General features: G+C 51.9%; 1 protein-coding gene across 3 annotated transcripts in view; it reads left to right on the plus strand.

The window, feature by feature from the left end:
• Positions 1-1,818: 1,818 nt before the first annotated feature.
• Positions 1,819-27,708, plus strand: part of ANXA6 (annexin A6) — a 49,283-nt gene continuing 23,393 nt past the window's right edge. The window contains exons 1-12 of one of the 3 annotated variants that reach the window (XM_043600471.1): positions 1,819-1,968; positions 12,227-12,270; positions 17,437-17,527; positions 18,229-18,323; positions 18,871-18,984; positions 20,036-20,126; positions 21,305-21,384; positions 23,474-23,530; positions 24,219-24,312; positions 24,743-24,838; positions 25,954-26,012; positions 27,091-27,213. In XM_043600471.1, the coding sequence (XP_043456406.1) occupies positions 12,253-12,270; positions 17,437-17,527; positions 18,229-18,323; positions 18,871-18,984; positions 20,036-20,126; positions 21,305-21,384; positions 23,474-23,530; positions 24,219-24,312; positions 24,743-24,838; positions 25,954-26,012; positions 27,091-27,213 (918 nt within the window). In that variant the 5' untranslated portion in view covers positions 1,819-1,968; positions 12,227-12,252. The remainder of the gene's footprint in view (positions 1,969-12,226; positions 12,271-17,436; positions 17,528-18,228; positions 18,324-18,870; positions 18,985-20,035; positions 20,127-21,304; positions 21,385-23,473; positions 23,531-24,218; positions 24,313-24,742; positions 24,839-25,953; positions 26,013-27,090; positions 27,214-27,708) is intronic. The other 2 variants (XM_043600550.1, XM_043600387.1) reach the window with 2 other exon arrangements.

A 27,708-nucleotide genomic window follows, 5' to 3' on the forward strand; every position in this document is an offset into this window, starting at 1 on the left:
TCTTAGTCCCCCACTGGATTCTATTCATCTTTCTGGTCAACATCACTCTCACCTGGGTGCCTAGGTTGGGTCCATTTGCTGTGGGCCAGCATTGTATTTTATAGTTTACAGATCACAAGTGTCCAAACTTCTTTGTAACAATGACCTGTTTGTCTTCTGTGAGAGTGAACGCTCCATGAGGGCAGGTCAGGGCCCCCACTTCCTATTTGCTCACTTCCATCTCCCAGCTCAGTACCTGGCATGCAGCAGGTACTCAATAAATGTTGTTGGGGGAACGAATATGTTGGGGAGGAAAAACATCCTCTGCCCTTCAAGATCCTCTGGCTAGACTAAGAATCAAATTGACATGAGACAGATTAACGGGAAAAAATCAAATTTAGTTTCATACATAAGGAATCCACATAAACATGGAAATCCCAAAGGCACTGAAGCTATGCAACACTTATATGAGCCTGTTATGAAGATAAGTTTCTTAGGCTAATTGGAATGTCTTGTTAAAAGCTCTCTTCTTGGTACACGCTCTTTCCAGTGTAAATTTAGGCAGTTGAGGGGGAGGTGGAGAGCTTTCCTTGAATCTGCTGGGTATGGATTGCTTTTAACTCAAAATAATCTTTATGCTACAGTCACCCATCTTGGAACAGCCTGCCCTTGGCGCCTACAAATAGATGGAAGGACATACTTTCCACCCAGGTCTCCTTGTAGAATTCTTAGAGGACTCTGAACTGGTGACAGATTGAGGACAACCATTGGAAAAAGCTTTTGGTCATCCCTATCTTTTGGATGAACAAATTGATTTTTAAAGCAGTTACATGTCTTGTCCATGCAAACTCAGCAGGTGAGTGGGGAGCCCAGGGTTGCCATCTGTCCATCTTTTCACCCAAGCAGAACTTTTTTTTCTTTTTAAAAAATATTTTTTAATGTTCATATATTTTTGAGAGAGAGACAGAGTGTGAGCAGGAGAGGGGCAGAGAGAGAGGGAGACACAGAATCCGAAGCAGGCTCCAGACTCTGAGCTCTCAACATGGGGCTCGAACCCACAAACTGTGGGATCATGACCTGAGCTGAAGTCTGATGCATAACTGACTGAGCTACCCAGGCGCCCCACCGAGGCAGATGTGCGGGGGATGGGAGATACTACTGAACTTTATTGTAGGACCACCTCCTCCAGGAAGTCTTTACAAATATCCTGGGGGAACAACATTCTCAATTTCCTCTGTATTCTCAGTTTATTGTTTTTTATGTTCTAGAATTTTCCACACAGCCCTGGATTTTAACAGCTGGTCTTTTTGCCTTTCCTGTGAACTATGCACTCCCCAGAGTCAAGCTCTAATAAATGTCCCTCTGGAGTCTCTGTGGCCAGGTTCAAATCCCAGCTCCACAACTTACCGGCTGTGCCACGTTGGTCAAAGACCTGGACGTCTCTGGGCTCTCCTCCGAAAAGTGGGTAAGTAATGTCACGGGTATGATGGGGCTACTGAGGAATGTAATCTGACCAGGCAGATAAAGTGCATGGCCTCAATTTTGTCAAGTCTCAATGTTCGGTTTCTCAGCAAAGTTTTGGCAAGTAGTAGGAATTTGGGGGAGAAATATCCAGCTCAGGGAATCAGAAGCCCTGACTTCTGGCCTTGAGTAGCCTTGGCCAGATCCCCCTACTTTCTCTAGGTCTTTGCGGGGGTCTGAGCACTGACGTAGGTTCTCTGGGCTGTGGGGCTGGGCCGCTCCGGGCTGGTGACATTCTAAGATTCCAGGAGCGAATGAACTTGGGGGGTGGGGCTGGGGGAGAGGAGGCGGGGCGAGCCCGATTGGCCTTCGCGCGCCACGTGTCCTGCGGGGGAGCAGCCGCCAGCTGTCCTCCCGGCCCGCCCCGCGCTGCTGCTCCTGCTCGGCTAACGGGCTCCCACCCTGCGAGCTCCGCGTCGCGTCCGCGCGTCCGTCTCCCAGTCCGCTACAGGAAGCCTCCGCCGCGCGGTGAGTGGGTTGAGGCCGGAGAGGGGATCGCTTCGAGGGATTCCCCTTCCTGGGGGCTGCAGGGACGCGGGGACGAGCAATAAACGCCCAGTCATTGCTGACCTGTGCCTCCCGCGAGGCTCCTGGGAGGGGTGCGGGCAGGTGGAGGGCGCGGGCAGGTGGGGAGCGGCGGCGGGGCGGGAACGCGAGGGCGCGGTAACCCGGGAGGGTCGCGGGCTGAACGTGCCGGGGGGAACGCAGTGGAGCAAATTTAGAGCCGCGAGCGTAGAAGCAGAGGCGAAGTCGCTCTGGCTGGGGGAGGGGAGAGCAGGAGGGGAAAGGAGGGGAGGAGAGGGGCGGGCGGACCGACCTGCAGCGGGTGTGGTTCGGGGGCTGGGGGCAACCCGGCAGACGCAGAGCCGGGTGCTGGCCGCGCTTTGAGAGGGGGAGGGGGCTGGAGAGACTTAGAAGATCTAGGGTTGGGGACAGCTGGACGGGGGTCTAAGGACCCGCAGGGAAGGGTGTGGCTGAGGCCAAACGGAGACTGAGGCTGCAGGAAGAGTCATATCGTCCAGCCGCTGGTGCAGCGGTTTGTGGGTGTTGTTGGAAAGAAGGCTCTGTGTGCAGACCGATGGGGGGGACTGGCTTGTTCACACCCCAGGGACCCGCCCGTCCCCTTTGGATCACCGCTGGCCTAAAGGAGACTTGGAGCCGGGCTCTAAGGACGGAGGCCCCACCCTTCTTTCTGCTCTCCGGAAGCCCATTTTAGGCCTAACCAAAGCTCTTGGGGCTTCAGATAACTCCCAAAATACCCGCATGCGACTGAAATACCCTGAATCCAATCCCAGCCTCACCATCAACTTTCAGTGTGACCTTGAATCCGTAGCTTTCCCTCTCTGAGCCTCAAGTTCCTATTCGAACTCCAGAGCTGATAAACTCAGACCCTCTTGGTGGAAATGATGGCTATCGTTAAAATTGATTTATTTGTCAGCTGCAAGGAATGATTGCAAGTTTGGGATTACAGGCTTGGGAAGCCTGGGCGAAGCTTGTAAGCCCTGTAAGGGGAAGGGGTGGGGGTGGGGGCTTTTGCTAAGAGAATCCAGCCTTTGCTTCCTCCCTCCCCTTCCTTTTCTCTAAACCCCCTTGGGTCTTCCCGACAATTCCAAATTTGGCCATATGGCTCCTGGGTTGGTGAAAGGACTCTGGTTTCCTCCTTCTGCTCTTTTCCCTCACTTCCCCTGCCCCACCCAAAGCACACCTTAAATTGCTAGCCCACTGACCCAGGAGGGATATCCTGTCCTGGTTGGCCCTTCCAGGTGAATGATCCATCCAGCTGCAGCTCCCACAGACCTTGCCCTTCCAGCTGGTAGGTCCTGTGCCATGCAGAGGGCACTGGCCTGGGAGTCATGGAAAACAGGGTTACAGTTCCAGGTGCTGGAGGGGTCCTTGGGCAAGGCCCTTCCCTCTCTGGGGCTTGGTTAACCATCCGTAGCAAAGGCTGCTCAACTGGCTGTCGCTTCCAGCGCTGGTGTTCTAGGATTCAACTGTTCTAGGACTTAGGATTCTGGGAGTTGGGTGGGGCCAGGGAGGGAGGCACAGGCCTGCATCCCCCTCTGCAGCTGTGACAGTCACTCATCCATCTTTCCTTGCCTTCCACCCTTTGTTCCCAAGGCACTGGCTGCTCAGATTCAGAAAATATTTGCGGTTTCTGAGTAAGGGCCATAGCTCTTGCTGGGGCAGAGTGTGGACACCAGTGTGCAAAGGAGGGGGGCTGTCCTTTGGAAGTGCGGAACCTTGCCTATTGGAGCTGACCCCTGGGACGGGGCGGGGGAGTTCTGCAGTGTTGGGAAGCTGCCAGCCTCTGGAGCATCTGCAGTGCAGCACCCAGCAGGAGCCTTGGGCCACCAGGCTCCAGCCTCGGCCCCAGCCTCTGAGTAGCTGGGGCCCTGGGCACATCTACCCTTCTGGGCGTTAGTTCCTTCCTCTGTAGAGGGGTAAGAGATGTGTCCAGGGCATCCAGCTGGTAGAATGGGTGCAGGCTGCATGACTCCTCATGTTGTATTATTCTAGGATTTTCTGGGGAGGCCCAGTGGTATCACTTAGCCTCACCCCACCCAGCTTCTCCAAGATACTTCCTGGGTGGGGACAAAGTGCAGGATGTGGTCTGTACCCTGATTTCTGAGCATGCAAGTCCGGGTCTTGTCCTCACACCCGCCCTCCCTGCACCTCCACAACGGAGGAGACGGAGTCTTTGGTGGGGGGGCTGTTATGCTTATAAACTTCTTGGCTAGGCATCCAGCCACTGCATTTCCTTTCCTCCTGGGATTGAGAAGCTCCCACAGAGACTGGCTAGGGAGAAATGACTGTCTTTGGGTTCTTTGAGCTTCAGATTGCCCTCCTGTAAAATGAGGAGGAGGTTGATACCCTCCTGAGATTATAAGACAGCAGCTGTGAGAGCGCCTTGTAAACTGCAGAGTGCTGTGCCCAGAGAAGCAAGGGCCACCGTTGTCATCTCAGAAGGGTGTGGTGCTTGAGAAGGCAGGTGACCTGAGCCTCAGGTTCCTCATCTGTAAAACGGGTGTCCTGGTGCTTCTGAAATAATAATAAAATCGTAACCTGCATTGTTTATTGAACCCTTCCAACTTGTCAGGCTCTGGCCGAAGCCTTGATATATTACATGCTGTTACCATGCCTATTTTGCAGACGTGGGAAGTCAGCCCTCAGAAGTTTAGGGAAGAAATAATACTAACGGCTAACGTTGTGTTTCCTGTGTGTCAGGGCCACTTCGAGGCTCTAGATGTGTCTGTCTTCTTTCTGTCCTCGCCAGCACTCCTCTGAGCTGGGCACTCTTTTTATCCTGTTTTGCATACGAGGCTAAGTACTTGCCCAAGGCCAAACAGCTCCCAAAGTGCAGGTCAGGCTTCACTGTCAGGCAATGGGGCTCCAGCGTCTGTCCCATTAGACACTACACATTGCTGTCTCTCACAAAAGTGACCTGAACTGGGGTTCAAACCCAGGCCCATCCCATTCTAAACCTGGGGCAGCCCGAGGATCTCCTGGGGACTTGCCCAACCCTGAGATCAAGGGTTCTGGGTCAGGAGAGGGAGAGACACTGCTCTCTAAGAAACCCGAGTGCCTCCAGCTGGGGGGGGGGGGGGGGGGGGTGTGCCCAGGCACGAGGCCAGGAATGGCATTTCCCCCTGGCTTCATCAAAGGCTTGCTCCCCGAGGACTGTGGGGCTGATCCTGGTGTCTTCCTGCAGACTGGGGGAGGAGCCATCAGGAAAAGGGGAAGGGAAGGATATCGATTTTATAGGCCAGGGGCCTCTGGAGTCGGGTGCACACATCCTGGGGGGCGCGAAGATGATTTTCTGGGGTACAGGAAGAGACAGGCCTCTTCTTACATATGCCTTTAATCTCATGCTTACAAAATATATTTTTATCGTGATGAATGCTCAATTTTTTTTTTGTTGTTTGTTACTGGTGGTATATGAGATCAAAACAATTGCAGATTACTGCACTAGATTGCCAGCTTTGTGTGGGTGGGAGACTCATCGGTCTCAGTTTTTATTCTACCCCCATCTCCAGCCAATGGACAAGCTCAGTAAATATTTTTTGAAAAATGAGCCCCTGCTTCATCACTAGTTTTCTTAGTGACATTGGGCAAATTATACTTAACCCCTCAAGTTATTTCCTCTCCTGGCTATATAATGAGGAACTAAGCACAGTTTGAAAACCACTAGCCTGGATGTCCTCTTATTGTATGATTTTTTTTTTTACCCCCAACGGGGTCACTAAGAAAGTATTGAAACAGCTCAATGTGTTTCACCCAACAATCCTTATGAGTCATACCCTATGCTAAGGGGTACAGCAAAGAAGCAGGAACAGTCATTTTTAAGAAACAGTAAAATCATGATTCAAAAGATATAAAAATGATCATGTGCCAAGATTTTATTCTACTAACTTACTAATGACTGGACAGGCAGATGTTAAAACCAGCTTGAAAGAGAATCAGCAGACACTTTTTTTAAAAGGAATTTTCAAATGGAGGCAAACTGGTTTTTCCGGCAGAAGGAGAGGGGAATTAATTGGACCTTTATCAGATAAATAGTATGAGGGTGTCTATAAGAATTATTTTATATTACCACCATTTACCTACAAATTACCGAGCTATAAAATAACTCAAAGACAGACAGGAATCAGATAACCCGGAGGGTTTGAGGTAGATTTTTTTCCTAGAATACCTTGGAGGAAAGCAACCTCCCTCTATTTGAGGAGTGGTAAATCCAAATGGTTGACCCAAGCCAGTCTAATATAGGTGATTTCTGAGTACTATGGGGGGTTCAGAGGCAAGAGAAATCCCTCCTGGCTTCCTGGAAGAGTTGGAAGAATCACCTAGAAAAGTTTTTAAAAATTACCAAAGCCTACGCCTCACCCCAGAAACCAATGAGTCAGAATCTCTGGGCATTGACCTTACGCTTTGGTAAATTGGAAAAAGTCCCCAGGTGGCATTAATGAAGCCAGAATTGAAAAGCACTGGTTTTGATGCTAGAAGGCTGGATAGAAAATGCTGGTAGAAGGGGTTGTGTGGGCTTAGTGGGGAAGGAGTGTGGTGGTGGGTGAAGGAGAGAGAGGGGAAGACAAATCAGGAAGGATGTCGTGAGCCTTGGATGCTGAGCTAAGACGGCCTGCATTGAAAGGAGTCCCTGGGGACAAGAGGGCAAGGAGTGACCTGGCCCAAGTTAGAGTCCCCAGGCCTTAGGGGCACAGAGGTCTGGCTGAGTGTTTGTGTGACCTTCCAAGTTATTTTTTTTTAATATTTTTAATGTTTATTTATTTTTGAGAGACAGAGAGAGACAGCATGAGTGGGAGAGGGCAGAGAGAGAGAGAGAGGGAGACCCAGAATGTGAAGCAGGCTCCAGGCTCTGAGCTGTCAGCCCAGAGCCAGACGCGGGGCTCGAACTCACAGACCGCGAGATCATGACCTGAGCCGAAGTCAGAGGCTCAACTGACTGAGCCACCCAGGCTCCCCCCAAGTTATTTTTTGATTATTCTCACATTTACTTCCCCCCACACACCTGGTTTTACCCCCTACGCTCAGCATTGCCACCCTCCCTGAAAGCGCTCTGTCTTCCTCCAAAGTAGGCAAGACACCTTTGGAGAACAGAAATGCTTTTTTCTTACGCTGGTGTTTCTGTTCAGTCTGACATCTCCTGTCCCCTCTATCTGCTTTATTCCCTTGAAGTCCAGACTCCTGATTGTGCACATCTATCAGCCTGAACCCCTAACATGCGTCTTATAACTGTATATGTGTGGCACAAATGCAACAGAAAAGGACAAGGTAAAAAAAATTGAGGAAGTTGTAATGTTTTTGTCCTGCACCCCAGTGGCTTGTAGTGTACCCCACTTTGGAGACCACTGCTCTGCAACGATGACCTTGATAACAGAAGCCACCACTTACTACACATTTAATGTGTTCCTGGCCATGCTGAGTATTTTACCCACCTTAGTTTATAGAATTTTCACCAAAAACCTTAGGATATTAGCATTTCCCAGATGCAGAAACTGAGTCAGAGAGAAATGACAGAACTTGCCCTAGGTCATGAGCTAGGAATTTTCTGGAATGTCTGGAGTTTTTTTCCCTTTATAAATGTTGGTTTGTTTATTTATTTATTTATTTATTTATTTATTTATTTAATGTTTATTTTTGAGAGAAAGAGGCAAAGTGTGAGCCAGAGAGGAGCAGAGAGAGAGAAGGAGATGTAGAAACCAAAGCAGGCTCCAGGCTCTGAGCTGTCAGCACAGAGCCCAACACGGGGTTTGCAGTCACAAACCCGTGACCTGAGCCGAAGTGAGAAGCTTAGCCGGCTGAGCCACCCAGGTGCCCCTGATGTGTCTGGATTTGAACTCAGGCCATGCCTGCAAAGCCTGCGTTCTTGATTACGATGCCACTCTGCTTCCACTGTAAATGTTTGGTTTTATCATAATAAAAGCTACCATTTATTGAGACTTTATTCTGTAATAGGCACTGTGCTTAGGGCTCTTCATCTGCTATTTCATTTATTTACCAGTACTTGAAGATAAGTTTTACGTGCATTCTGCAGATATGGAAATTGAGATTCAGTTAAGGTAGTTTACCTAAATCACACACTGGGGGTGGAGCTGTGACTCCCAGCGAGGTCCTACCTGAAAGCCCACACCTCTTGCATGATTTGGCAAGACCCTTCCCCTGTCCAGCTTGTGGTTTCCCAGGTCTTGCACTTGGGCAGTGGTAAGCCATAAGTCCTGCCAGCTCTGGTGTGTTCTCTACCCTAGAGCATTCCTCCTGGAATCAGTCTGGAGCTCCCAAAGGGGAAGGAAGGAAACTTAATTGCTTGCAGGCTAAAGGACTAAGGCAGGGGGGTAGCCAGAGTAGCAAAAAGCCACTGGGAGACTCTACCCTTGAATAGATTTAAAAAAAAAAAATTGGGGGGATACCTGGGTGGCTCAGTCGGTTAAGTGTCCGACTTTGGCTCAGGTCATGATCTCATGGTCTATGAGCTCAAGCCCAGCATCGGCCTCTGTGCTCACAGACCAGAGCCTGGAGCCTGCTTCAGATTCTGTGTCTCCCTCTCTCTGCCCCTCCCCAGCTTGTGCTCTGTGTCTCTCAATAATTATTTAATTATTAAATAATAACTAATAATATTTATTATTTATATTATATAATCACATAATTATTATCAGATAATATTTAATTAAATAACAATTAAAATAATTGTTTTTTGAGAGAGAGAGGCATGCACCCACATAGCAGGGGAGGGGCAGAGAGAGAGGGAGGGAGAGAATCCCAAGCAAGCTCTGCAGTCAGCACAGAGCCTGACACAGGGCTCAACCTCACAAACTGTGCGATCACGACCTGAGCTGAAATCAAAAGTCAGATGTTTAACTGACTGAGCCACCCAGGTGCCCACCCCCCGCCCCCCACCCTTGAATGGATTTCTGGAACGATCAGTCATCATGAGCCCTGTTGCATATCCAGGTCAGAAGAGGTTCAGGGTTCCTGGGAGGAGAGAGGCACAGGTCTAGAATGGCCATACCTGCCAGTCTTGTGAAGCTATTTCAACCAGGATGATAAGACTAGCATATTGGGTAGGGGGGAGGCTTAGGGATAGAGAAGAATCCTGTGACCTGGGAGAGAAGCCCCTGAGACTAATATTCTAGATTTTGCTATGAAAATTCATGGTTGAAATCTATAAAAGCCTCTCTCATCCACTCTGGATTTTCCCAAAGAGAGAGTGATATTATCCCCATTTTACAGATGAAGAAACTGAGGTCCAGAACGGGAACCTGGCTTGTCTGAGGTTACAGACAGATTGAGAATCAGACCTAGGTCTTTTTCTTGGGCCTCTCCTAATATCCCATTGCAGCCAGGGTCCACAGTGGTGTAAGGGCTTATGACCTGGGGCTTGGAGGCACAGATATTGGCCATTGTCTGGGCCTTGGCAAGTTACTTACCCTCCCTGAAATGCCTTTACCTCATCTAGAAAATGAGGGGCCTGAAGTAGTGGATGGTTAAGAGCCCTCTGGGATTCTGAAATATTGTATATAACACATTCATTCAACCAATTTGAGAGGTACAGTCTGGGTTGCTCTGGGAGGGCTCAGAGACCCTTGTAAAGCCAAGGTAGATGGCGCCTCTGATTAGCACCAGGGCTTCCCTAAACCCACAGAGGAGGGGCTGTTGGAGATTCAAACCCCTCCCCACCCCACAAATGGCCGTCTCAACCTCTAGTTCTGGAAGAAGCAAGACGTGCACTCATATGAAGCACACACAGACTGCTCTCTGAGCTGAGGATATTTTCCCAAAGACTTGGAGGCCCTTCCTCTAAGCCGTCTCTCCTTGGAAAGGGCTCTCGTCCAGATGGGCCTGGGCTACAGCCAGCAGCTAAAGTTTCCAGCAACAAGGCCAAAGGAAAATGCTTCCAGACTGGAGGTGCAGGTGACAGGCCTTAGCCCTGCCTGCCTCAGCGGACTTCCCAGGCCTCTTTCTGTCCATTTCTATGCTGGCCTTGGGGATCCCTCACCCCCTGCCCACACCATGCCCCAGGCCTGGAAAACCCCTGAGCTGGCTCCCCCGCCAGGCCCTGGGGTAGACTTGGGCCCCCCTCCCCTGGGGGGGGGGGGAGTTTCCATTTCCTGGTGAGAGTTGCATGTTTGTACAGAGGGGCCCCTGGTTGTCAGGGAAACAGCAGGGTTTCCTCAAGCTCTGCTGGGGTTGCAGACAGATCTCTGTCCTCTGCTGTTCACTCCCAGCCCCTCCTCCTGTCTGTCTGCTGACTGCAGTGTGGGGGACTCATGATCAGGCACTGGGGACACAGGCAAACACGACAAAGCCCCGTCAGAACTTCCCACCAGTGCAGTGAGTACCTGGCCTCCTGTGCTCTGGCCTTGACTTCAATTAAAATGTCTCCTCCTCCAACAGTCCTGCAAGGGAGCAAAGGGAAAGCCCCAGTTTTGTACTTGAAATGACCTTGAACTCAGAGATGAGCAATATGCTGAAGGGCACGTAGCTAATAAGTGGCAATCCAGTTCTGTCCACCTGACTCCAAAACCTGTGTTCTCTCTACCGTGTCACACTGTCTCTAGTGCCCCAAGATGGGAGCAGGATTATGGACTGAGGTCAAGGGCTGACTTCCCCTAAGTTTTTGTTGTTGTTGTTTTTGGGGTTTTTCTTTTCTTTTGGTGGTGGTGGGCTACACGGAGAACGGGAAAGCACTGAGCTAAAATGCCACTCTGGTTTCCGCTCTTCTAGTTCTGCTCCTTGTAGGAGCTGATTGAGGTTATTATTCTTACTTTTAAAAAGTAACACACAGGGGCGCCTGGGTGGCTCAGTCGGTTGAGCATCCAACTTCAGCTCGGGTTCAGGAGTTCGAGCCCCGTGTCGGGCTCTGTGCTGACAGCTCAGAGCCTGGAGCCTGCTTCAGATTCTGTGACTCCCTCTCTCTCTCTGCCCCTCCCCTGCTCACCCTCTGTCTCTTTCTCAAAAATAAATAACTATAAAAAAATCTTCAAAAGTAATACACAGACATGGTTTAAAAAGACCCAATCGTACGGTCCTGACTGAAATGGAACGGACCGGCCCTTCCTTCTCCTCTTGTCCCCGGAAAATTGCTTCACTTCCATCCCTGCCTTCCTGCTGAGAGTGCCCATTAGCCTGCCCCGCCCCTGTGCTTCCCATTTCCAAACCAGTTACAGCCCCTTTTTCATTTCTTTTTTAGGTAAGACATTTTTGTTCCTTGTTTCTTCACTCTAGACGCTGTCTCCTACACCCCCTTTGATCAGATCATGTGTCCCATTTGTCCTATCAGCGAAAAGTCCTCAGTGCTGGTCCCCTGCCTCCACTCCCTGCTGCCACATTAGCCACAGTGGGTCCATTGACCACACTGCCCCCAGGGATCGGCATGGTTCTTGCGATCCTCTGATCACTCAGCCTAGACTTGTACCCCGTGTCACTCTCTCCTGACCAAGTATTATCTTTTCTTTTTACTTTTTGTCATATGCATGTTATTCTTCCCCATTATGGAGTAAGCCACAGAAAAGCAGGGCTTTAAAAATCTCTTTTACGGATTGCTGTGTCATCAGTGCCTAGAGCAGTGCCTAATCAGAGTAGACGCTAAAGAAATGCTCACTGACTTCCACAGGAACGACAGCCCTTCAGATATTTGCAACAGGTGGCCCAGAGCCCTTTGAGCACTCTCATCTGTAGGACGTTAAGCCCTGGCCTCTGGAACCATTCTTGGTGACTTAGACATAGAACATGCGTGGTGCAGATAGCATGGACTCTGGAGTCTGGACTTTGTTGCATTCATCTTTAAGCTGTGTGACTTTGGGTAAATGGTGCAACCTCCCTGACTCCCCCCATCCTCCATTTCTTCCCCTGTGGAAAGGGAGAATCTGGTGCTGGGGAGGATCGCTGTGAGGGTTAAGTGGGATACCTGGGCAAGTGCCCTGCACCGCCTGGGGGAGTCGTGCGGGTCGGTGGTCGCTCCCTGTCTCCTTCTGGGTTCCAAGTCTCTTTCCCATCCTGATGTGAGTATCTGGACACAGGCTAGTCTGTTCATTGTCTTCTGAAAAAGGCATCTGGCCCTGAAGCAGGTCAGGGGATAATCTAACCAAAAGGGCTGGACGCAGCTGGAAAACAGTAGGGGGAGCCTGCCTTCCCTTGGGAGGAAAGATGGGTGAGGAAATTGGGGGAAAGAATGGAGGGGACCAGATCTCACGGGTCTCTTTCTTCTCCACAGTGTTATCTGCTGCAAAACCTGATACCATGGCCAAACCAGCACAGGTAAGGAGCCTTTCCCCTCCTGAAGCGTGTGCTCTGCCTTTCCTGGGCTAGTAGAGTCACGAGGCCCACTCTGCAGATCCCGGGTACCTTCATCTAGAAAGGAGCAAGGGAGGTTCTCAGGCTTTGCTTGCTCCTGTTACAAATCACATCCTTTTTAATTGCAAGTGACCAATGACAGCATATAACATCCTAATCAGATGTATATTGGCTTATATGACTGAAAAGTCCAGGGCTTCAGGTTGGGCTGGTTCCAGGGACCCAAATGATATTGTCAGGATTCTGCCTCTGTGAACTAGAGTTCCTCTGCATGGCGTCATTCTTGGGCGGCTCTTCCCTGATTTGGTGCTCTAGACACCAGCTGTCCTAGGCTTCCATTCTGCTTCCTGGGCAGCCTGGAGGAAACAGCCTAACTCATTCCCAGTGATTCCAGGAAAAGTCCTAGGTTTGGCTCTCGTTGGCTGGGCCAATGGTAACTTGGATTCAGATGGTAGAGTTGGTCCTACCTGAACTACATGGCTTAAGTGGTTCCCCAGGGAGATGGCTACCGGGTAGGCAAAAGCATTAGAGGGTTCTCTCTGCTCTGGAGATGGAAGTGTCCCTTGTCACGTGCACCTGGGATATCCTGGCTTGGGAGACCCCAATCTCTCATGCTGCATGACCACTTTGCTGGGCAGTAGAAGCTAAGGCGTGGTGGAGCTTTTACTTCTGGGCGTGGCCAGGATTGGGTTCCGTCCTTGGGCAGAGCTACGTGTCATTCTGTGCCACGGTTCACCTGAGAGTGACCCTTGTTGGCTAGCCTTAGAGAAGGAGATAGGGCCACTGCAATGATGATGACCAGGAATGGAGAATAAAACCAAGGGGGCACCTGGGGCACCTGGGTGGCTCAGCAGGTTAAGCATCTGACCCTTGATTTTGGCTCAGGTCATGATCTCACAGTTTGTGAGTTCGAGCCCTGTGTCCGGCTCTGCATAGACAGTGCGGAGCCTGCTTGGGATGCTCTCTCTCCCTCTCTCTCTGCCCCTGCCCCACTCAAACACACACGTGGGCGCTCTTTCTCAAAATAAATAAATGAAAACATTTAAAAAACACCCACAGGGGACACCTGACTTGGCCCCTTTTGCTCCTCACTTCAGTCACAGAGCTGCTGGCCATAGACCTAATACAGGAGCTGTGTGATCTTGGGGGAGTTCTGACTCTCTCTGGGCCTCCCAGCGAACAAGGGCCTTAAGGGTACCTATTCTTAAGGATATCTTCACAATTTTTGAAGAGCACAGTGTATCATGTGATATAGGATCCATACTCAAAAAAGTCCTAGCTGTGACCTCCCTATCAGCCTCTGAGGAGTGCACTTGCACAAGTGGTCTCTCTGACCAGGAAGAGAAAGTGTTAGTGGTTATGGGCAGAGGTCCAAGGCATAACTTGCTGTTCCCCATTTCCCGTATGTAGTCATGCCGGAGCTGTTTCTTGGGAGGCATTCAAACTGCAGGGTTCTGCGTGACCCAAGTGGACTGCGCAGATCCTGGGAGGTCAGAGGGGCCAGGACCTAGGGCACAGAACTTTGGAATCCTGTTCCAGTGCTGCCAGGCCACGCTTCTGCCTGGCTGACCTGTGGTTTCTTGTTGCCATGGACCAGGGGGCAGTAGACAGTCTGCAAACAAGAGTCAATGGGTGGCAGGGCCTTAGAGGTCCCTCATCCCATAAGATGAGCTGTTATCCCCCATTCATGGCACTCATGCTCTAGTGGAGGCATAAAGGAGCTCTGTGGGCACGCAGGTTGGAGAAACTGGGAAAGGTGCCTGGAGAGAGCTACTGGGTAGCAGCAAGGGGGCTGATGTGCTCCAGAGGGAGGGGACAGTGGAACAGAAGGCCAGAGAGAAGTTGATGTAGGGTGTGCAGAGCAGCAACAGTAATTTGGCACGCTTGGGGTGCAAGGGTTTGGGGAGGGAGAAGGTTGCCGAAGACAGTACCAAAAGGTCTGAGAAACCCTGAGCACATGTGCCCAGAACCAGCCGCTCACTCTTTTATCTGGTCCAGATCACCCCCAGTGTTAATTGTGCTATTCTCCCAGTGTTTCCTTCTAGAAGTGGTGAACTTGAGGCCCAAAGATGTGAAGAAATAGCGTGGTGTCAGAAAGGCCCCGGATGCATGGCTCTGTGGCATCCATTTCACAGGGATGTTCTGGGTTTGAACTCGATGATGGGGGATGAGAACACTGAGGGCGGGGCAAAAGGGGCAGGTGCCGGTACCTGGAACTCTAGCAGCTGCAGAGATGAGGCCTGGGTCAGGTCTGGTCAAGGCTGCTCTGAGGTGGAGTCCTGGCCGGGCAGCCATCTCTCCGGGTGACATCAGCTCTGCTCCCGAGAGGTCTCAGGCTCCTACTCTAGCAGCAGTTGGGATGGGTCCTGAGACCTCAGAGCCCCAGGGTCCGTGCTGCTCACCAGCTGGCATCAGGACCTGCTGAATATTTCAGGGTGGAAAGTCCCTTCTCTGTTCTCCCATCCCCTTGGCCATGGGTGCTGGAGGCCAGGAACCTGTCTGCACGAGGAGTGACAGGCCATCTGGGTGAAGTGGAGAAGAGGGAACAGGTACACAGATGGCACCTAGAGATGCAGAATTCTTCAGGTTGGCGTGAGGATGACCGATGGTGGGAAACCAGGCCTGAGTGATTTGAAGGACTGTCTCCTGCTTCTAAATGGGACCAGTGCTAGGGCCCCCCATCATGTCCCCCTCTTCTAGTGGCTGTGATCCTGAGGGACCCTCCTGGGATAACTAAACTGGCTGCTGTCCCCTGGAAGAGTTTATTTCCTTGTGCAAAGACATACATGGGAAACTGGCCTTGCTCCTCACCAAGCCTGTCTTGAAGGGAACATTTTGATCAAGCTTCCTGTCCGTCATTAGATGTCCCTTCCCCCAAGACATCCCTTCCCCCATGATGGCAGTGCCTCATCTTTCGTTTGCAGCCCTGTCCTCAACACCGCGCAGGGTAGAGGTGCAGGAACAGCAACAGGGGAGAGGGTCCTCGGCTTGCTGCCGCGACCCGTGCCCTCCCACCTTCTCCTCTTCTCCTTCTTCCTGACACCTTGGAGTCCCATGGTCTTGGCGACTTTGGGCGTCTGCACTGAGCGCTGAAGAACCTGGGCCGCCTCCCTGAATGTTCTTGCTTGCCCTTGTGCCTGGGACTTTTCCATGCTGTTTCCTGTGCCGAGCCTTCCCCCTCTCTGCTTTTCCCGTCCCCCGCCCCCAGTCCTTGGGGCCGCTCTGTCACTCCTCCTTTAGGGCTCATTTTAGAACTCACCTCCAGGAAGTCTTCTTGGATTTGCTCAGAATATATTCACAGTCATTCATCCATCCTCATGCCTATCCATCCAGGAAACAGATATTCAGTGAGTACTTAGTTGTGCCAGGCTCTGTGCTGGGTGCTGGGAATGCTCAGTGAGCAAAACACACACTGCTAGGGCTTTCTCAAGGGACTGTGTCTTTTCTGGTCCCAGGATTTGGCGTGTGTTACTAACTCTCCTTCTCTGCCCAGGGGTGTGATCAGGTTTCAGGGGATTCACGGGTGGCGGGAAGAAGGCCATGTCCCTTTTCCGGTCACCGGCCCCGTCAGAACTTTAAATAGCAACCCTGCGCCCACGCATGCATACCTCAGAGGGGCAGCATCTGCAAACAAACCAAGGGGGCGTCCACACAGCTGGCCAGGTCCTTCAGGGTGGGCCCTGGGGGTGCAGGAGGCTGTCAGAGGCTCATTTTTGCCTTTGCTTCTTACTCCTTTTTCTTTTAATTAAAAGTTTTTTAACATTTATTTATTTTTGAGAGTGGGGGAGGGGCAGAGAGAGGATCTGAAGCAGGCTCAGCGCTGTGATCGTGGAGCCCGAGGCAGGGCTCAAACCCATGAACCCTGAGATCATGACCTGAGCCAAAATTAAGTCAGTCTCTTCACCAGCTGAGCCACCCAGGCGCCCCTGCTTCTTATTCCATTAAGGCATGGTGTTTGTGCACCCTTAACCCTTGCACAAAGCCTTTCCTGGTTCCCTCCCTTAGCTGGAACTGGCCTCCACTGTCTTCCCAATTTACTGTGCCTCTGTCCTAGGGTATTTATTACGAGCTCTGTGCTGATTTGTGTGCATGTCTCTCTTCTGGGTCCGAAGCTCATGAAAGACAGGGTCAGGTGTTCTTTCTCCCCGAATCTTCAGCCCTTAACGTTGGCCCCGGCCCAGGCTTAAGTGCCCTGTCACCATGCCGTGTGCTCAGTGCCTTGGGCTGTGGCATCCCCAGCTCTCCCAGTTCTCGGCCACTCTCCTGGCCCCATACTTCTCTGGGGCCATGTAGCTGACCCACATCTGACTTCTCTGGGGCCATGTAGCTGACCCACATCTGACTTCTCTGGGGCCATGTAGCTGACCCACATCTGACTTCTCTGTGAACCAGCCCATTGTGCATTCAAGTTCGATGTCTAAGATCCTCTGGCTCTGCCTCTCCTCCCTTTCACCCCAAGGACCCAGCCAGCTTGTCCTCAGATGCCAGTTGCCAGCTCAGCTTACTGGGCCCAGAAGGGCGGCACCTTGTCTTGGCATCGATTCTGAGGGTGGCTCTGGGCTTCCCTTGGGCCACGACCTCCCCCTCAGAAGCTGGCAGCCGCAAGGTTTCTAGACCTGGAGAGCAGAGGGGAACAGACCAGAGATCTGGGGTCTGTGGGATCCCTGGCAAGAGGCTTTCCTTCTTTGGGCTTGGTTTGTTTTTGTGATAACAGATCATCTTAAGTGCTCCTACGAGTTGGAAACACATGAGTGGAGGCAAAAGGGCCTTATAAACTGTAAAGTGCCGTAAAAATAGGCAGAGCTCTCGTTACTCTTGTAGGGATCATCTCTACCCCTTGCACCCAGCCTGGCTTTTCTCCCTCCTGGGTTCTGGGAAGGTTGTGCAGTACTGTGGGCTCAACGGAGCCACCGTCCCATGGGGAAATGGCACTGTCCTTGGGGACAGGCTGTGGCAGAAGGTGTAGGGAGAGTCGTCCCTACCCTTGCCCAGGCTTTCTGTGGCCAGCGCTTAATTTCAGAGGAAGGGAACTCAGCCTAGACTCTGACTGTGCCCGGGCTTGAGAGTGTGACCTGGGGTTGGGGCTGGGAACTCAAGGTCAGCAGTTTACGTTCCTTTCTCTCTCCACAGGGCACCAAGTACCGGGGCTCCATTCATGACTTCCCAGACTTTGACCCCAGCCGGGACGCCGAGGCTCTGTACACGGCCATGAAGGGGTTTGGTGGGTGCTCAGCTACCAGCAGGGGAGCCCTAGGAAGGGGAGCTTGGGGACGTTCCCACATGTGGGCACAGCCCACGCCCCTGCTGGGGGCAAGGGGGCCAGTGAAATGTTGAGACGTGCTCACTGATTCTTTTGTCTCCTCTTTGTATTATTCTTCATAATTTTATAATGAACTATTCCAGACCAACCAAAAGGTCTAAATAGTAGAAGCTTCACCCACCAGCCTGCCACCCACCTTGAGGAATTGCACTTGCTTCCTCGTAGAGTTGAAACCTCCTTGATAGGTCCGCTCCTGAAGCATCACTCATGCCTTTCCTCTTGGGGGTGACCACTACCCTGAACTTGGTGCTGGTTATTCTTTTTTATTTTTCTCGTTGTTGAAGGAACCCTATCTTGGGTGCTAGGATACCTGGGTTTTTCTAAGCCAGGTCTCACTGTAAAAGCTTGGATGAGACCTTGTTCCCCTCTGGACCTCAGTTTCATCATGGGTCTGATGAGGGGGCTGGATCACAGGTCCTCCAAGCTCAGAGACTGTGGGTGCTGTGATCCTTCTCAGTAGGGGCTTGACGGGTCCCCATAGATCCTCCCCCACCCATACCACTGCCTCATGAAGGCTGGTCCTGAAGACTGCAGGGAGTAGCCCTGGTGGGCTTCCTGGAGGCAGGTTGGGGTAGGGTAACAGGTGCCCTCCTGTCTTCCAGGCAGTGACAAGGAGGCCATATTGGAGCTAATCACTTCTCGGAGCAACAGGCAGAGGCAAGAGATCTGCCAGAGCTACAAGTCCCTCTATGGCAAGGTAACCATGGCAACTGGAGGGCAGGTGGGGTGGGGCTGGGGAGCTGACTTCATATGCCTGTGTGTTCATTCAGGGTCTTTCCTCTTTTATTCCAGCTCAGCCTCTGTGCTGACCGTTCTGCCTTCCTTTCTCTTCAGCCACAGATACATCTCCAACACTTGCTACATGCTTGGGCACTGTGCTCGGTGTTAGGGCTACACAGGGGAAGGAGACCTGTGAGGTGTCAGCCCTGTGGACTCACAGATAGTGGGAGACACACCCAGTAAACAAGTAAACAGACAATGCTGGGGAAGAGACACGGTGCCATGGACTTGAATCCTGCACCGCCATTTGCTAGCTGCATGATTTGGGGCAAGTTACCCGACGTCTCTAAGCCCGTGTCTTAGGGTTGATGATAGCACACGCCTCCAAAAGTGACAATTCCATGCGCTTACGTAGCCTGGTGCCTTACAGCGTAGGTGCTCATTAAATGTGATTCTTATCATAAGTGCTCCTCCCCTTCCTCCTCCGTCTCGTCCTGCCTCCCTTCCCCTGACCCTAAACACAGGACCTCATTGCTGACTTGAAGTATGAGCTGACGGGGAAGTTTGAACGACTGATTGTGGGTCTCATGAGGCCACTTGCCTATTGCGATGCCAAAGAAATTAAAGATGCCATCTCGGTAAGAAGCGTGGGTCTGTGTATGTGTGTTGCAGGCGGGGGTGTGATTAGTGGGAGGATTCTGGTCCCTGCAGCACGTACTCCATGAGCCCTGTACCCGCCAGCAGGGTGCCCTGCTGCAGGAGACAGCTTGCTCAAACCCCATCCCAGAGGGGCGCCACAGTCTCCTCCAGATGGACAGAGTGGGACAGATGTCGGTGGGAGGCAGACCTCGTCAGGCGGGCCCTTGGCCTGGGCCCCAACCCAGCAGCTTACAGCCCCGAGGAAGCAGGACACAGGGACGTGAAGACAAATTACACTCAATACCCAAAGGCCAGGAGAATACTAAAGGAGGTCAGGAGGGCAGGCCCAGGGTGACTTGAGGGGGCGTCACAGAAAATGAGAGATCAAGTTGTGCCCAGAAGCCTGGGGAGGATTTGGTTGATTGGAGTGAGAAGGTTCTTCTGGGCCGGGTAAGAAACGTCAGGAGCGGTGGCGGAGGTGTGTTCAGGATGGGAGGGGCAGCTCGGTGTGGTCGAAGGAGCGGGTAGCCCCCCCAGCAAGCAGGGAAGGATCAAAGCCCTTAAGTGCACCTGGCACTTTACAGTGTGTAAAGCGCTGTCATCTTTGCCTCGGATAAGCTATCCAGCATGAACGCACTTCATATGTTGGTAAGTTCAGCGATGTGAGAGATGGCCTTCAATATCCTGAGGAGTTTGGCAGAGCACCTGGCGTCTTTTCCATTTTACAGATGGGAAAACCGAGGCCCAGAAAGACAGTTTCTTAATGAGAGGTCACAAAGCAAGCTGCTGGCAGAGGCAGGACTAGAATCTATGTCTTTTGATGCTCAGGGCAGCAAGCGGCTCCAGTCTGGTGACCAAGAGCTATGGTAGGACCACCCTGACATTCCCTGCTGGGAACGTCATAGCTCTGGCCACTCCAGGAACCCAGCCCATGGCTGGTGGTGGCCTCCCATCCCAGCCCTGGCGCCTGTGTCCCTTGTCTTCTCCCGGGGCATCGGCACTGACGAGAAGTGCCCAGCCCCGACACCTGTGTCCCTTCTCTTCTCCCAGGGCATCGGCACTGACGAGAAGTGCCTCATTGAGATCTTGGCTTCTCGGACCAATGAGCAGATCCACCAGCTGGTGGCAGCATACAAAGATGGTGAGATGGGCCGAAGGGGCCTTTCAGCACTTTCAGATAGGCAGTGAGGGTAATTGCAAGGGTGGGGCCCTAAGACTCTCCATCCACCTGCTTTCCTCCTTCCCTCTGATCTGTCCATCATCTCACCCGCTCATAAATAGCTGCCCTGTGCAGCACTGCTCTAGGTTCTCAGGATATGGTGGGAGGGCAAAACCCATGTCATCCTTGCCCCCTAGAACTCGCAGACTAACAAGGTGACAAGGGATACAGACGAGACACAGGTAAACACGGTGATGACACATTGTGGTTAAGTGTTATGAAGGAAACAAACGAGGTAACAAGAATCAGACTTTAGGGGCGCCTGGGTGGCGCAGTCGGTTAAGCGTCCGACTTCAGCCAGGTCACGATCTCGCGGTCCGTGAGTTCGAGCCCCGCGTCAGGCTCTGGGCTGACGGCTCAGAGCCTGGAGCCTGCTTCCGATTCTGTGTCTCCCTCTCTCTCTGCCCCTCCCCCGTTCATGCTCTGTCTCTCTCTGTCCCAAAAATAAATAAACGTTGAAAAAAAAAAATTAAAAAAAAAAAAAAGAATCAGACTTTAATTGGGGAGGACCTGCTCCAGACAAGTGGTCAGGGAAAGCGTGTTTTGGGAGGAAATGAGAAAGAAGGAACCTGTTGTGGAAGGAGTGGGGAGAAGATCCTGCAGGCAAAGGGAACAGCAAGTCCAAAGGCCCTGGGGCAGAATTAATTCTGGTAGCCAGTGTGAGGCCAGAAGGGTCGAGAGCAGGACAGGGTCACATGGGGCCTTGCAGGCCAAGAGGAGGCAGTGTTTTATTCCAAGAATAGTGGGAAGCAGGGGAGCTCATGATCAGAGAGGGCTTCAAGAGTCACCTTTGTTGCTGTGGATTGGAGGGCGAGGGGAGCAGAAGCAGGAGGGAACAGTTAGAAGGCTGTAGCCACCGTCCAGGTGAGCAGCCATGGTACCCTGGGTAGATGGCACAGGTGGGGATAAGGGAAGTGGGCAGATTCCATCTCAGTGTGTCAGGGTCAGTACAAAGCACTGTGAAAGATACATCCTGGGTCTTTCCACGGCCATCATGGAGACTAGGTTTTGGGATTTGTAACAAATATCTGATCGTCTTGGATAATGGATCCCTGAGGTCTCATGGGGATGGGACTAGAACTTGTGTTCCTTCCCTGCAGCCTACGAGCGAGACCTGGAGGCTGACATCATTGGCGACACCTCTGGCCACTTCCAGAAGATGCTCGTGGTCCTGCTCCAGGTTGGTCTACGTGGGGGCCCTCCCTGGAGCTCTCTACCAGAGTGCAGGCAGAGGGCTGTGGGCACCTTCGGCCTGTTGCCCCAGACAGGGTGGTCTGTGAGGGGCTCCTTGGTGGCTCCTCAGGTATAAAGTCCTCATAAGCTGTGGCCGCTCCCTCCCCCAGCTGCCCTTTTATCCTCGAATTTGAGATGGGTTCTCTCTGGCTCCTGTGGGTATAGAATCTGAGCATCCAGGGGACTGCTCTGTTGTCCTCGGTTTGTAGAAGCGAGAAGACGACCCGCATTTCTCTGTCTCACGTCCCTTCTCTTTTGTGCCCAGAAATATTCTCTCCTATGGCCTTCCTCTCCCCACCCTCTCTCTCGCCCCTCCCACTCCTCTCCAGGCCTCTCTCCTGCCATTGTTTTCCCAGCTGTGTTTGACACGGCTGGCACGTCCCTGTGTCGCCAGCAGAGATGTGGCCTTTCTGGGGCTGCCTGCATTGCATCTCCCACAGCCAACCCCCGCCACCCCTGCCTCCCACCCACGAGTACTTAAAAAGGGACCATGAAGAGGCTGCAGATGGTGTCCACAGCCCACTTCAATCTGCCAGGTTTTTTTTTTCTGTTGGTTTTCCCATACAATGTGTTTAAAAATTTTTTTTAAATGTTTATTCATTTTGAGAGAGAGAGAGAGTGGGGAGGGGCAGAGAGAGAGGGAGACACAGAATCCGAAGCAGGTTGCAGGCTCTCAGCTGTCAGCACAGAGCCCAATGCGGGGCTCAAACTCACGGACTGTGAGATCATGACCTGAGCTGAAGTCGGACGCTCAACCGACTGGGCCACCCAGGCGCCCCGACAATGTGTTTTAAAAAAAAAAAAATGCTTTGAGTTAGTTGCTAACATTTAAAAATAGGGAGCTTTTGCTCAAAAGCCAGATTTATACATTCTTTTGAATAACTGAAAGTTCTGGCAACAGCAGGCTTGTGTTCTCTGTGACGGCAGGGGGCTAGAAAACATGTCCCGCTCCACTGCCCCACCTTCACCTGCCCGGCTGCCCGGAAGTCTCTGTGACCACAGGCTCTGTGGGGACAGGTATTGAGAAGTTTGAAGCCCAGCTCCAAGGACCAAACTTTTAGGAAGTTTTATATAGAAATTCAGCCACTTCTTTGTTTCTTTCACCTCATCCCTTCCCGTAACACATTCTACCACGGCTGCCACCAGGCTTTTTCTCCGTTGCCATAGCAATCCGTATCCGATATGAAGCAGCTGGGGAACGGTCAGGAACATCAGGAGTAGGAAAGTGTGACCTTTGCCCCCATGTTCAAAGCCACTTGTTCTGGAGAGGAGAGCTCCAACTCCTCCCCAGCATCTAACAGCCGGTGGGCAGTGTGGCGGCATGGATTGTAAATGTGGGTGCTCTTTCTTCTTAAGCTCAGTCCCCAAGAGAAGCAAGGGCTTTGGGATCCTGAGATGCACAATCCAGGGGGGAAGAGGAGTTAAGCAGTAGGTCTGACCTGTGCCCACGTAACTAAGATGTCCAGTAAGGCTGGGCCCTGTCCCCTGGGAGTATTGTCCTTTTTCGGATGGGACACAGAGCGTGGGCAGAGCAGCAGAAGCACCAGTAGGATTTGGTGCCTTCACTGCTTGTGAGCTCGGATCTCAGGGTCGAAGTCTCAGATCCTCACTGGTAAGTTCTTTGGGTTAAGTTATGGGAGCCCTCAGTAGAACGCAGACGTGCAGACTCTTTACCCCTGCAGTATCATTGTTGGAGGGCATCGTGAGCCATACCGGCACTTGTGTGGGGTCCTGTTCTCAGTACAGGCCCTTGCTTGCTCTGGGATGGGACACCTGGAGGGACCTTGGTCATTGCCCAGACTCTCCTCTTCCATCCCAGCTCTCAGGATAAAGGGAAAAGCCAGTGGGCGGGACCCTACAATTCCCTTTCACCGAGTAGGTGCTTTGGCTTTGATGAAGTGGCAGCCGTAAGTTACTGCTCCAGGACGCTTCTGGGCCACCACCCTCCCTGTTTCCACCCCTGGCATCCAGGCCTTCCCCTCCCCACCGTCCCTGGCTCTGGTATTTGAACCTCATGTACCCATGTCTCTGCCCAGGGAACCAGGGAGGCAGACGATGTGGTGAGCGAGGATTTGGTGCAGCAGGATGTCCAGGTAAACCAGCACCAAGGGAGGCACAGCAAGGGAGCCCCAAGAGAGGGGAGGTTGGGGATCCGGGGAAGGGTCCCAGGTGAAGCAATGTGCATGAAACACCAGAAATAACCAGTTCACGGCCAGCATTTTTATAGCACGTTGTTGAAGAAAGGATTTATTATCTTTCAAAGGCACACAATGTGTACAAAGTTGGTGAGATATATTTTGGAGCTTTTGTCGTTCATTCATTCATTTGTTCAGTTAATTAATATTTATTGAACACCTACTATGTGTCAGACACTCGGCCAAGCACTGGGGAATCACTCGTGAACAAAATCAGACAGTGTTGGGAGAGACAGGCATACAAACACCTTCTCTATGGATATATCATTACATATATATCATTATAATACACAGTGGAGCAAAGCTATAGAGAAGCAGAAAACTGTAGGAGCCTAGAAGTGGGAAGGAGGGGAGGAAAGAGAACTCTGCTTTGGGGACATCAGGAAGTACTTTGAGAACAAATGGGACATTTACTCTGGGGCTTGAAGGTTGAGTAGTTCTCCCAGAAAGAGAAGAAGGTATACAGGTGTATGCAAAGGTCCTGAGGCTACCAATTACTGGTATGATCAGGGATCCAGCAGCAGTTGATTGGCTTGGCCAGGGAGTTCTCTCCTCTTTCAATGAAGCCCTTCCTCTTTCCTTTCAGGACCTGTACGAGGCAGGGGAACTGAAATGGGGAACAGATGAAGCCCAGTTCATTTACATTTTGGGAAATCGCAGCAAGCAGCATCTTCGTTTGGGTAAGTTCCAGAGAAGAAAGACCTATAGCTGGTCCCTTAGGGTTGTGCCTGGAATTCCATTCTTTTTTCCTTTTCTCCTAATAGAGCACAATAGCTACTTCATCTACAACTCAAGTACTAGTTCCAGTTTTATTAGATGGTGGTCTGTATAGTCCCTCAGCAAAGTCCTTAACAGGACGCTCAACCTTTCCTTCTGAGTACCAATTCTGTCCTCATGCTGGAGTGAAGTATATGTAGTCTCACCTCATACACGGCATGAGTGCACAGTGGCCGGTGGTGTGCCAGGCCTCCTGCCAGCTAGCTCCTCAGATACCAGCCCTACCTTCATGTTGGGCACTCTAGTCCTGGCCACAGCGCCCTCCCCTCCTGAGGTCTTGGGTTCTTCTCAGTGTTATGGGAAACTCTCAACATCCTTGTCTCTCTGACTCAGTGTTTGATGAGTATCTAAAGACCACGGGGAAGCCGATTGAAGCCAGCATCCGAGGGGAGCTGTCCGGGGACTTTGAGAAGCTGATGCTGGCTGTGGGTACGTCCTGACCTTGCATTCCTAGGGGCTTTGCTGGATTCTGGGATTCTGGCCCAGGAACAGGGGGCCAAGAGTGAAAAAGGGGGGTTATGTGGTATGGAGGCAGGAAGGAGAAAGTCGGATGGGCGATGGATTCTGAAGGCTGGCCAGAGCACATGGAGGCAGGGAGGGGAGCCTCAGGCCCGGACTTCCTGCCACTCTGTCCCCCGGTGTGTGTGGGAGGGTGAGAGAGAGCGCTGAGCCTGGGGAAATAACCAGCGGGAGGGCGGACTTGGCATAGAGCATATACAGTGTGCTGGGCGCTGCACTGAGTGTTTAATCTTGAAGAAAGACCCAGGAGTGGGCATTATCTCCATTTCACAAATGAGGAAACCACATCTCACGGAGGTCGTGTCACTTGCCAGAGAGTGGTTTTGTAATGACTTGGGGGGTGCCAGGAGCTGGCTAGTTGGTGGTGGAGTCAGGGTTCAAACCCAGGGGCTTCTCCCAGATCTGCCGTTGACTTGGAGCAAGTCACTGTCCTCTCTGGGTGTCAGTGTCCTCATCTGATAAATGGGGGCAGGAAGGATGGACTGCCTGACCCAGAGGCCCTTAGAAGCTGGACATTGCAGGAGTCGCTATGTCTGCACCTAGGGTAGGTAGTATGTGCGTTTTGGAGGGGGGAGAGCTGTATCCCCAGGCTATCTTCTTGCACAGAGCTGCCCCTACCAAGTCTGTTTCAGGCAGTCAGCCTCTAGCCTGCCCTGTCAGCAAGATCCAAAGTGATGTAGCTGCCAGTACCTCTCTGCAGCGGAGGCTAAAGAAACATCTTTCCCAGCTCCACCCCAGATGCTACCCCCCCCCCACCTGGCTCAGTTTGCCTGCAAAACCCCAGAGGACTAGAAAGATGAAGTGGGTTTTTGAGATGCACATCCCACGTTTCGACAGCCCCTATTTCCTGATTTCGTTATGCTCTGGGTTTGCGTTAAAAATGGGTGGGGCCTCAGGTTATCAGGAGCCTGGTTCTTCCTGGGTTTGCACTTGGGAGTCCCCAGGGAGTAAAAACAAAGAGGGGGTCAGGCCACCCTAACCCGGAGACCGCCAGAATAACTCTGCCTCTTCCTCCCTCCTCTCAGTGAAGTGTATCCGGAGCACCCCAGAGTATTTTGCTGAAAGGCTATTCAAGGCCATGAAGGTGTGTGGTGGGGTTGGTGGGAACCAGCTGGGGTGGGGGTGGGGGGATCTATACCCATCCCCATGGGACTGTAGAGATTCTTTGACAAGTCTTTGGGGCCCACTGGCCAAGGAGCCCTCAGGGGATTGGCCACAGGAGAGAGTGATGGGCACTCTTCCCAGGTGAGCTCCCGAACCTGGGATGCTGTCCAGTCATGCACCTTCCCACCCAAATACCTACTCTAACTTCCTGATTGACCACAGGGTGTCATGACAGCCTGCACATGATCCATCAGCCAGATGGGCTGGAAACCCACACTCTGAAAAAATCTTAATTAACCAGAATGACTAACCAGTGTACGTAGGCTAGACCACTCTGGAAGATACTTGTTCTTGTCTGCTAAGGCTCGTGATGTTTATCCCAGTGACCCAGCAATTCTACTCTGGATGTGTACCTGAGAACAGTGATTCCCACGAGTTTGTGCAGAGGACACACAGCAACTGATGACAATTCCATAGCACAGCAGGGTGCATGAATGTAGTCATTTGTGGCCAGATGCCACAGACCCAAGGCCCCGGGAACTCAGGCCTTCCCAGCCCTGTGTGTCCAGCCCACAAGGGCAAGTGAACTGTAGCCCGTTCACTGTCTTTCATTGTGCCAGAGTAAAGCCTGGCAGCTCAGCCGGGGAGAGATGGCTCCTGTGTGCATGCATTCATGAGACTGTTCGTGGCAGTACTGGCCATATTAGGAAAGAATGAGAAACAACCCAGTGTCCGTCAGGAGTACCAGGAGAAATGAATGGACAGTGGTGTATTTACATAGTTCCGAGATGTACAGACCTAAACAGTATATGCTTAGAGTTGCAAAGTTATGGTAAAATGATAAGGAAAACCAAGAATGGGGCTGATGTTTGAATGGGGAGGGAACATCGAAGCAGGAGGGACACGTGGGGAGCTTCAGGGAGAGTGGCAATATTTTGCTTCTTTTGTTCTTCCTTTTAATGTCTCATCATGACCATGGTATTTTCACCTAAGCTGGGGGCTGTTTGCACTTGAGCCTCCGCTCACATCCCTGTCCCCCAAACCCATTTGTTTTCCAGGGCCTGGGGACCCGGGACAACACCCTGATCCGCATCATGGTCTCCCGTAGTGAGCTAGACATGCTGGACATTCGGGAGATATTCCGGACCAAGTACGAAAAGTCCCTGTATAGCATGATCAAGGTGAGCGGAGCTAACGGGGGGTACGGAGAGGAGCAGAGGGCTCGAGAGCCACTCCCAGGAGAAAAGAGCCGTCCCAGAGAGCTAGGAGTCTCTTGGGGATTCCAGGAGCCCCTGCCTCGTGGCGCATTCAGGGAATGGAAAGCAATTCGATAGAGAAGCAAGCGTCTGGTGGTACTTGAGTCCCAAAGCTCCAGAGGAAGGCGGGACTGGGTCAGGAAGGGCATGCAGGCTGAATTAAGGGTGAGGACTCTATCCCAAAGGCAGGGAGAGGTCAGGCTCCAAGGGGGAGAATGCTTGGCCCCAGGCCAGGTAATTTGTAATGACCTGGGGGGGGGGGGGTGTCTAGCCCATGAGACTTGGCCGAGAGAGAGAGAGAGAGAGAGAGAGAGAGAGAGCGCGAGCTGGGTTGTTTTCTTTTTGTGGACGAGTGAGATCAAGCTTTTATGAGGTCCAGCTACGTTCCCCAAAGTATATTTCCAAAGAGGAGTTTTATAG

The sequence above is a fragment of the Prionailurus bengalensis genome, chromosome A1 (genome assembly GCF_016509475.1).
Source record: "Prionailurus bengalensis isolate Pbe53 chromosome A1, Fcat_Pben_1.1_paternal_pri, whole genome shotgun sequence".
Taxonomy (NCBI): Eukaryota; Metazoa; Chordata; class Mammalia; order Carnivora; family Felidae; genus Prionailurus; species Prionailurus bengalensis.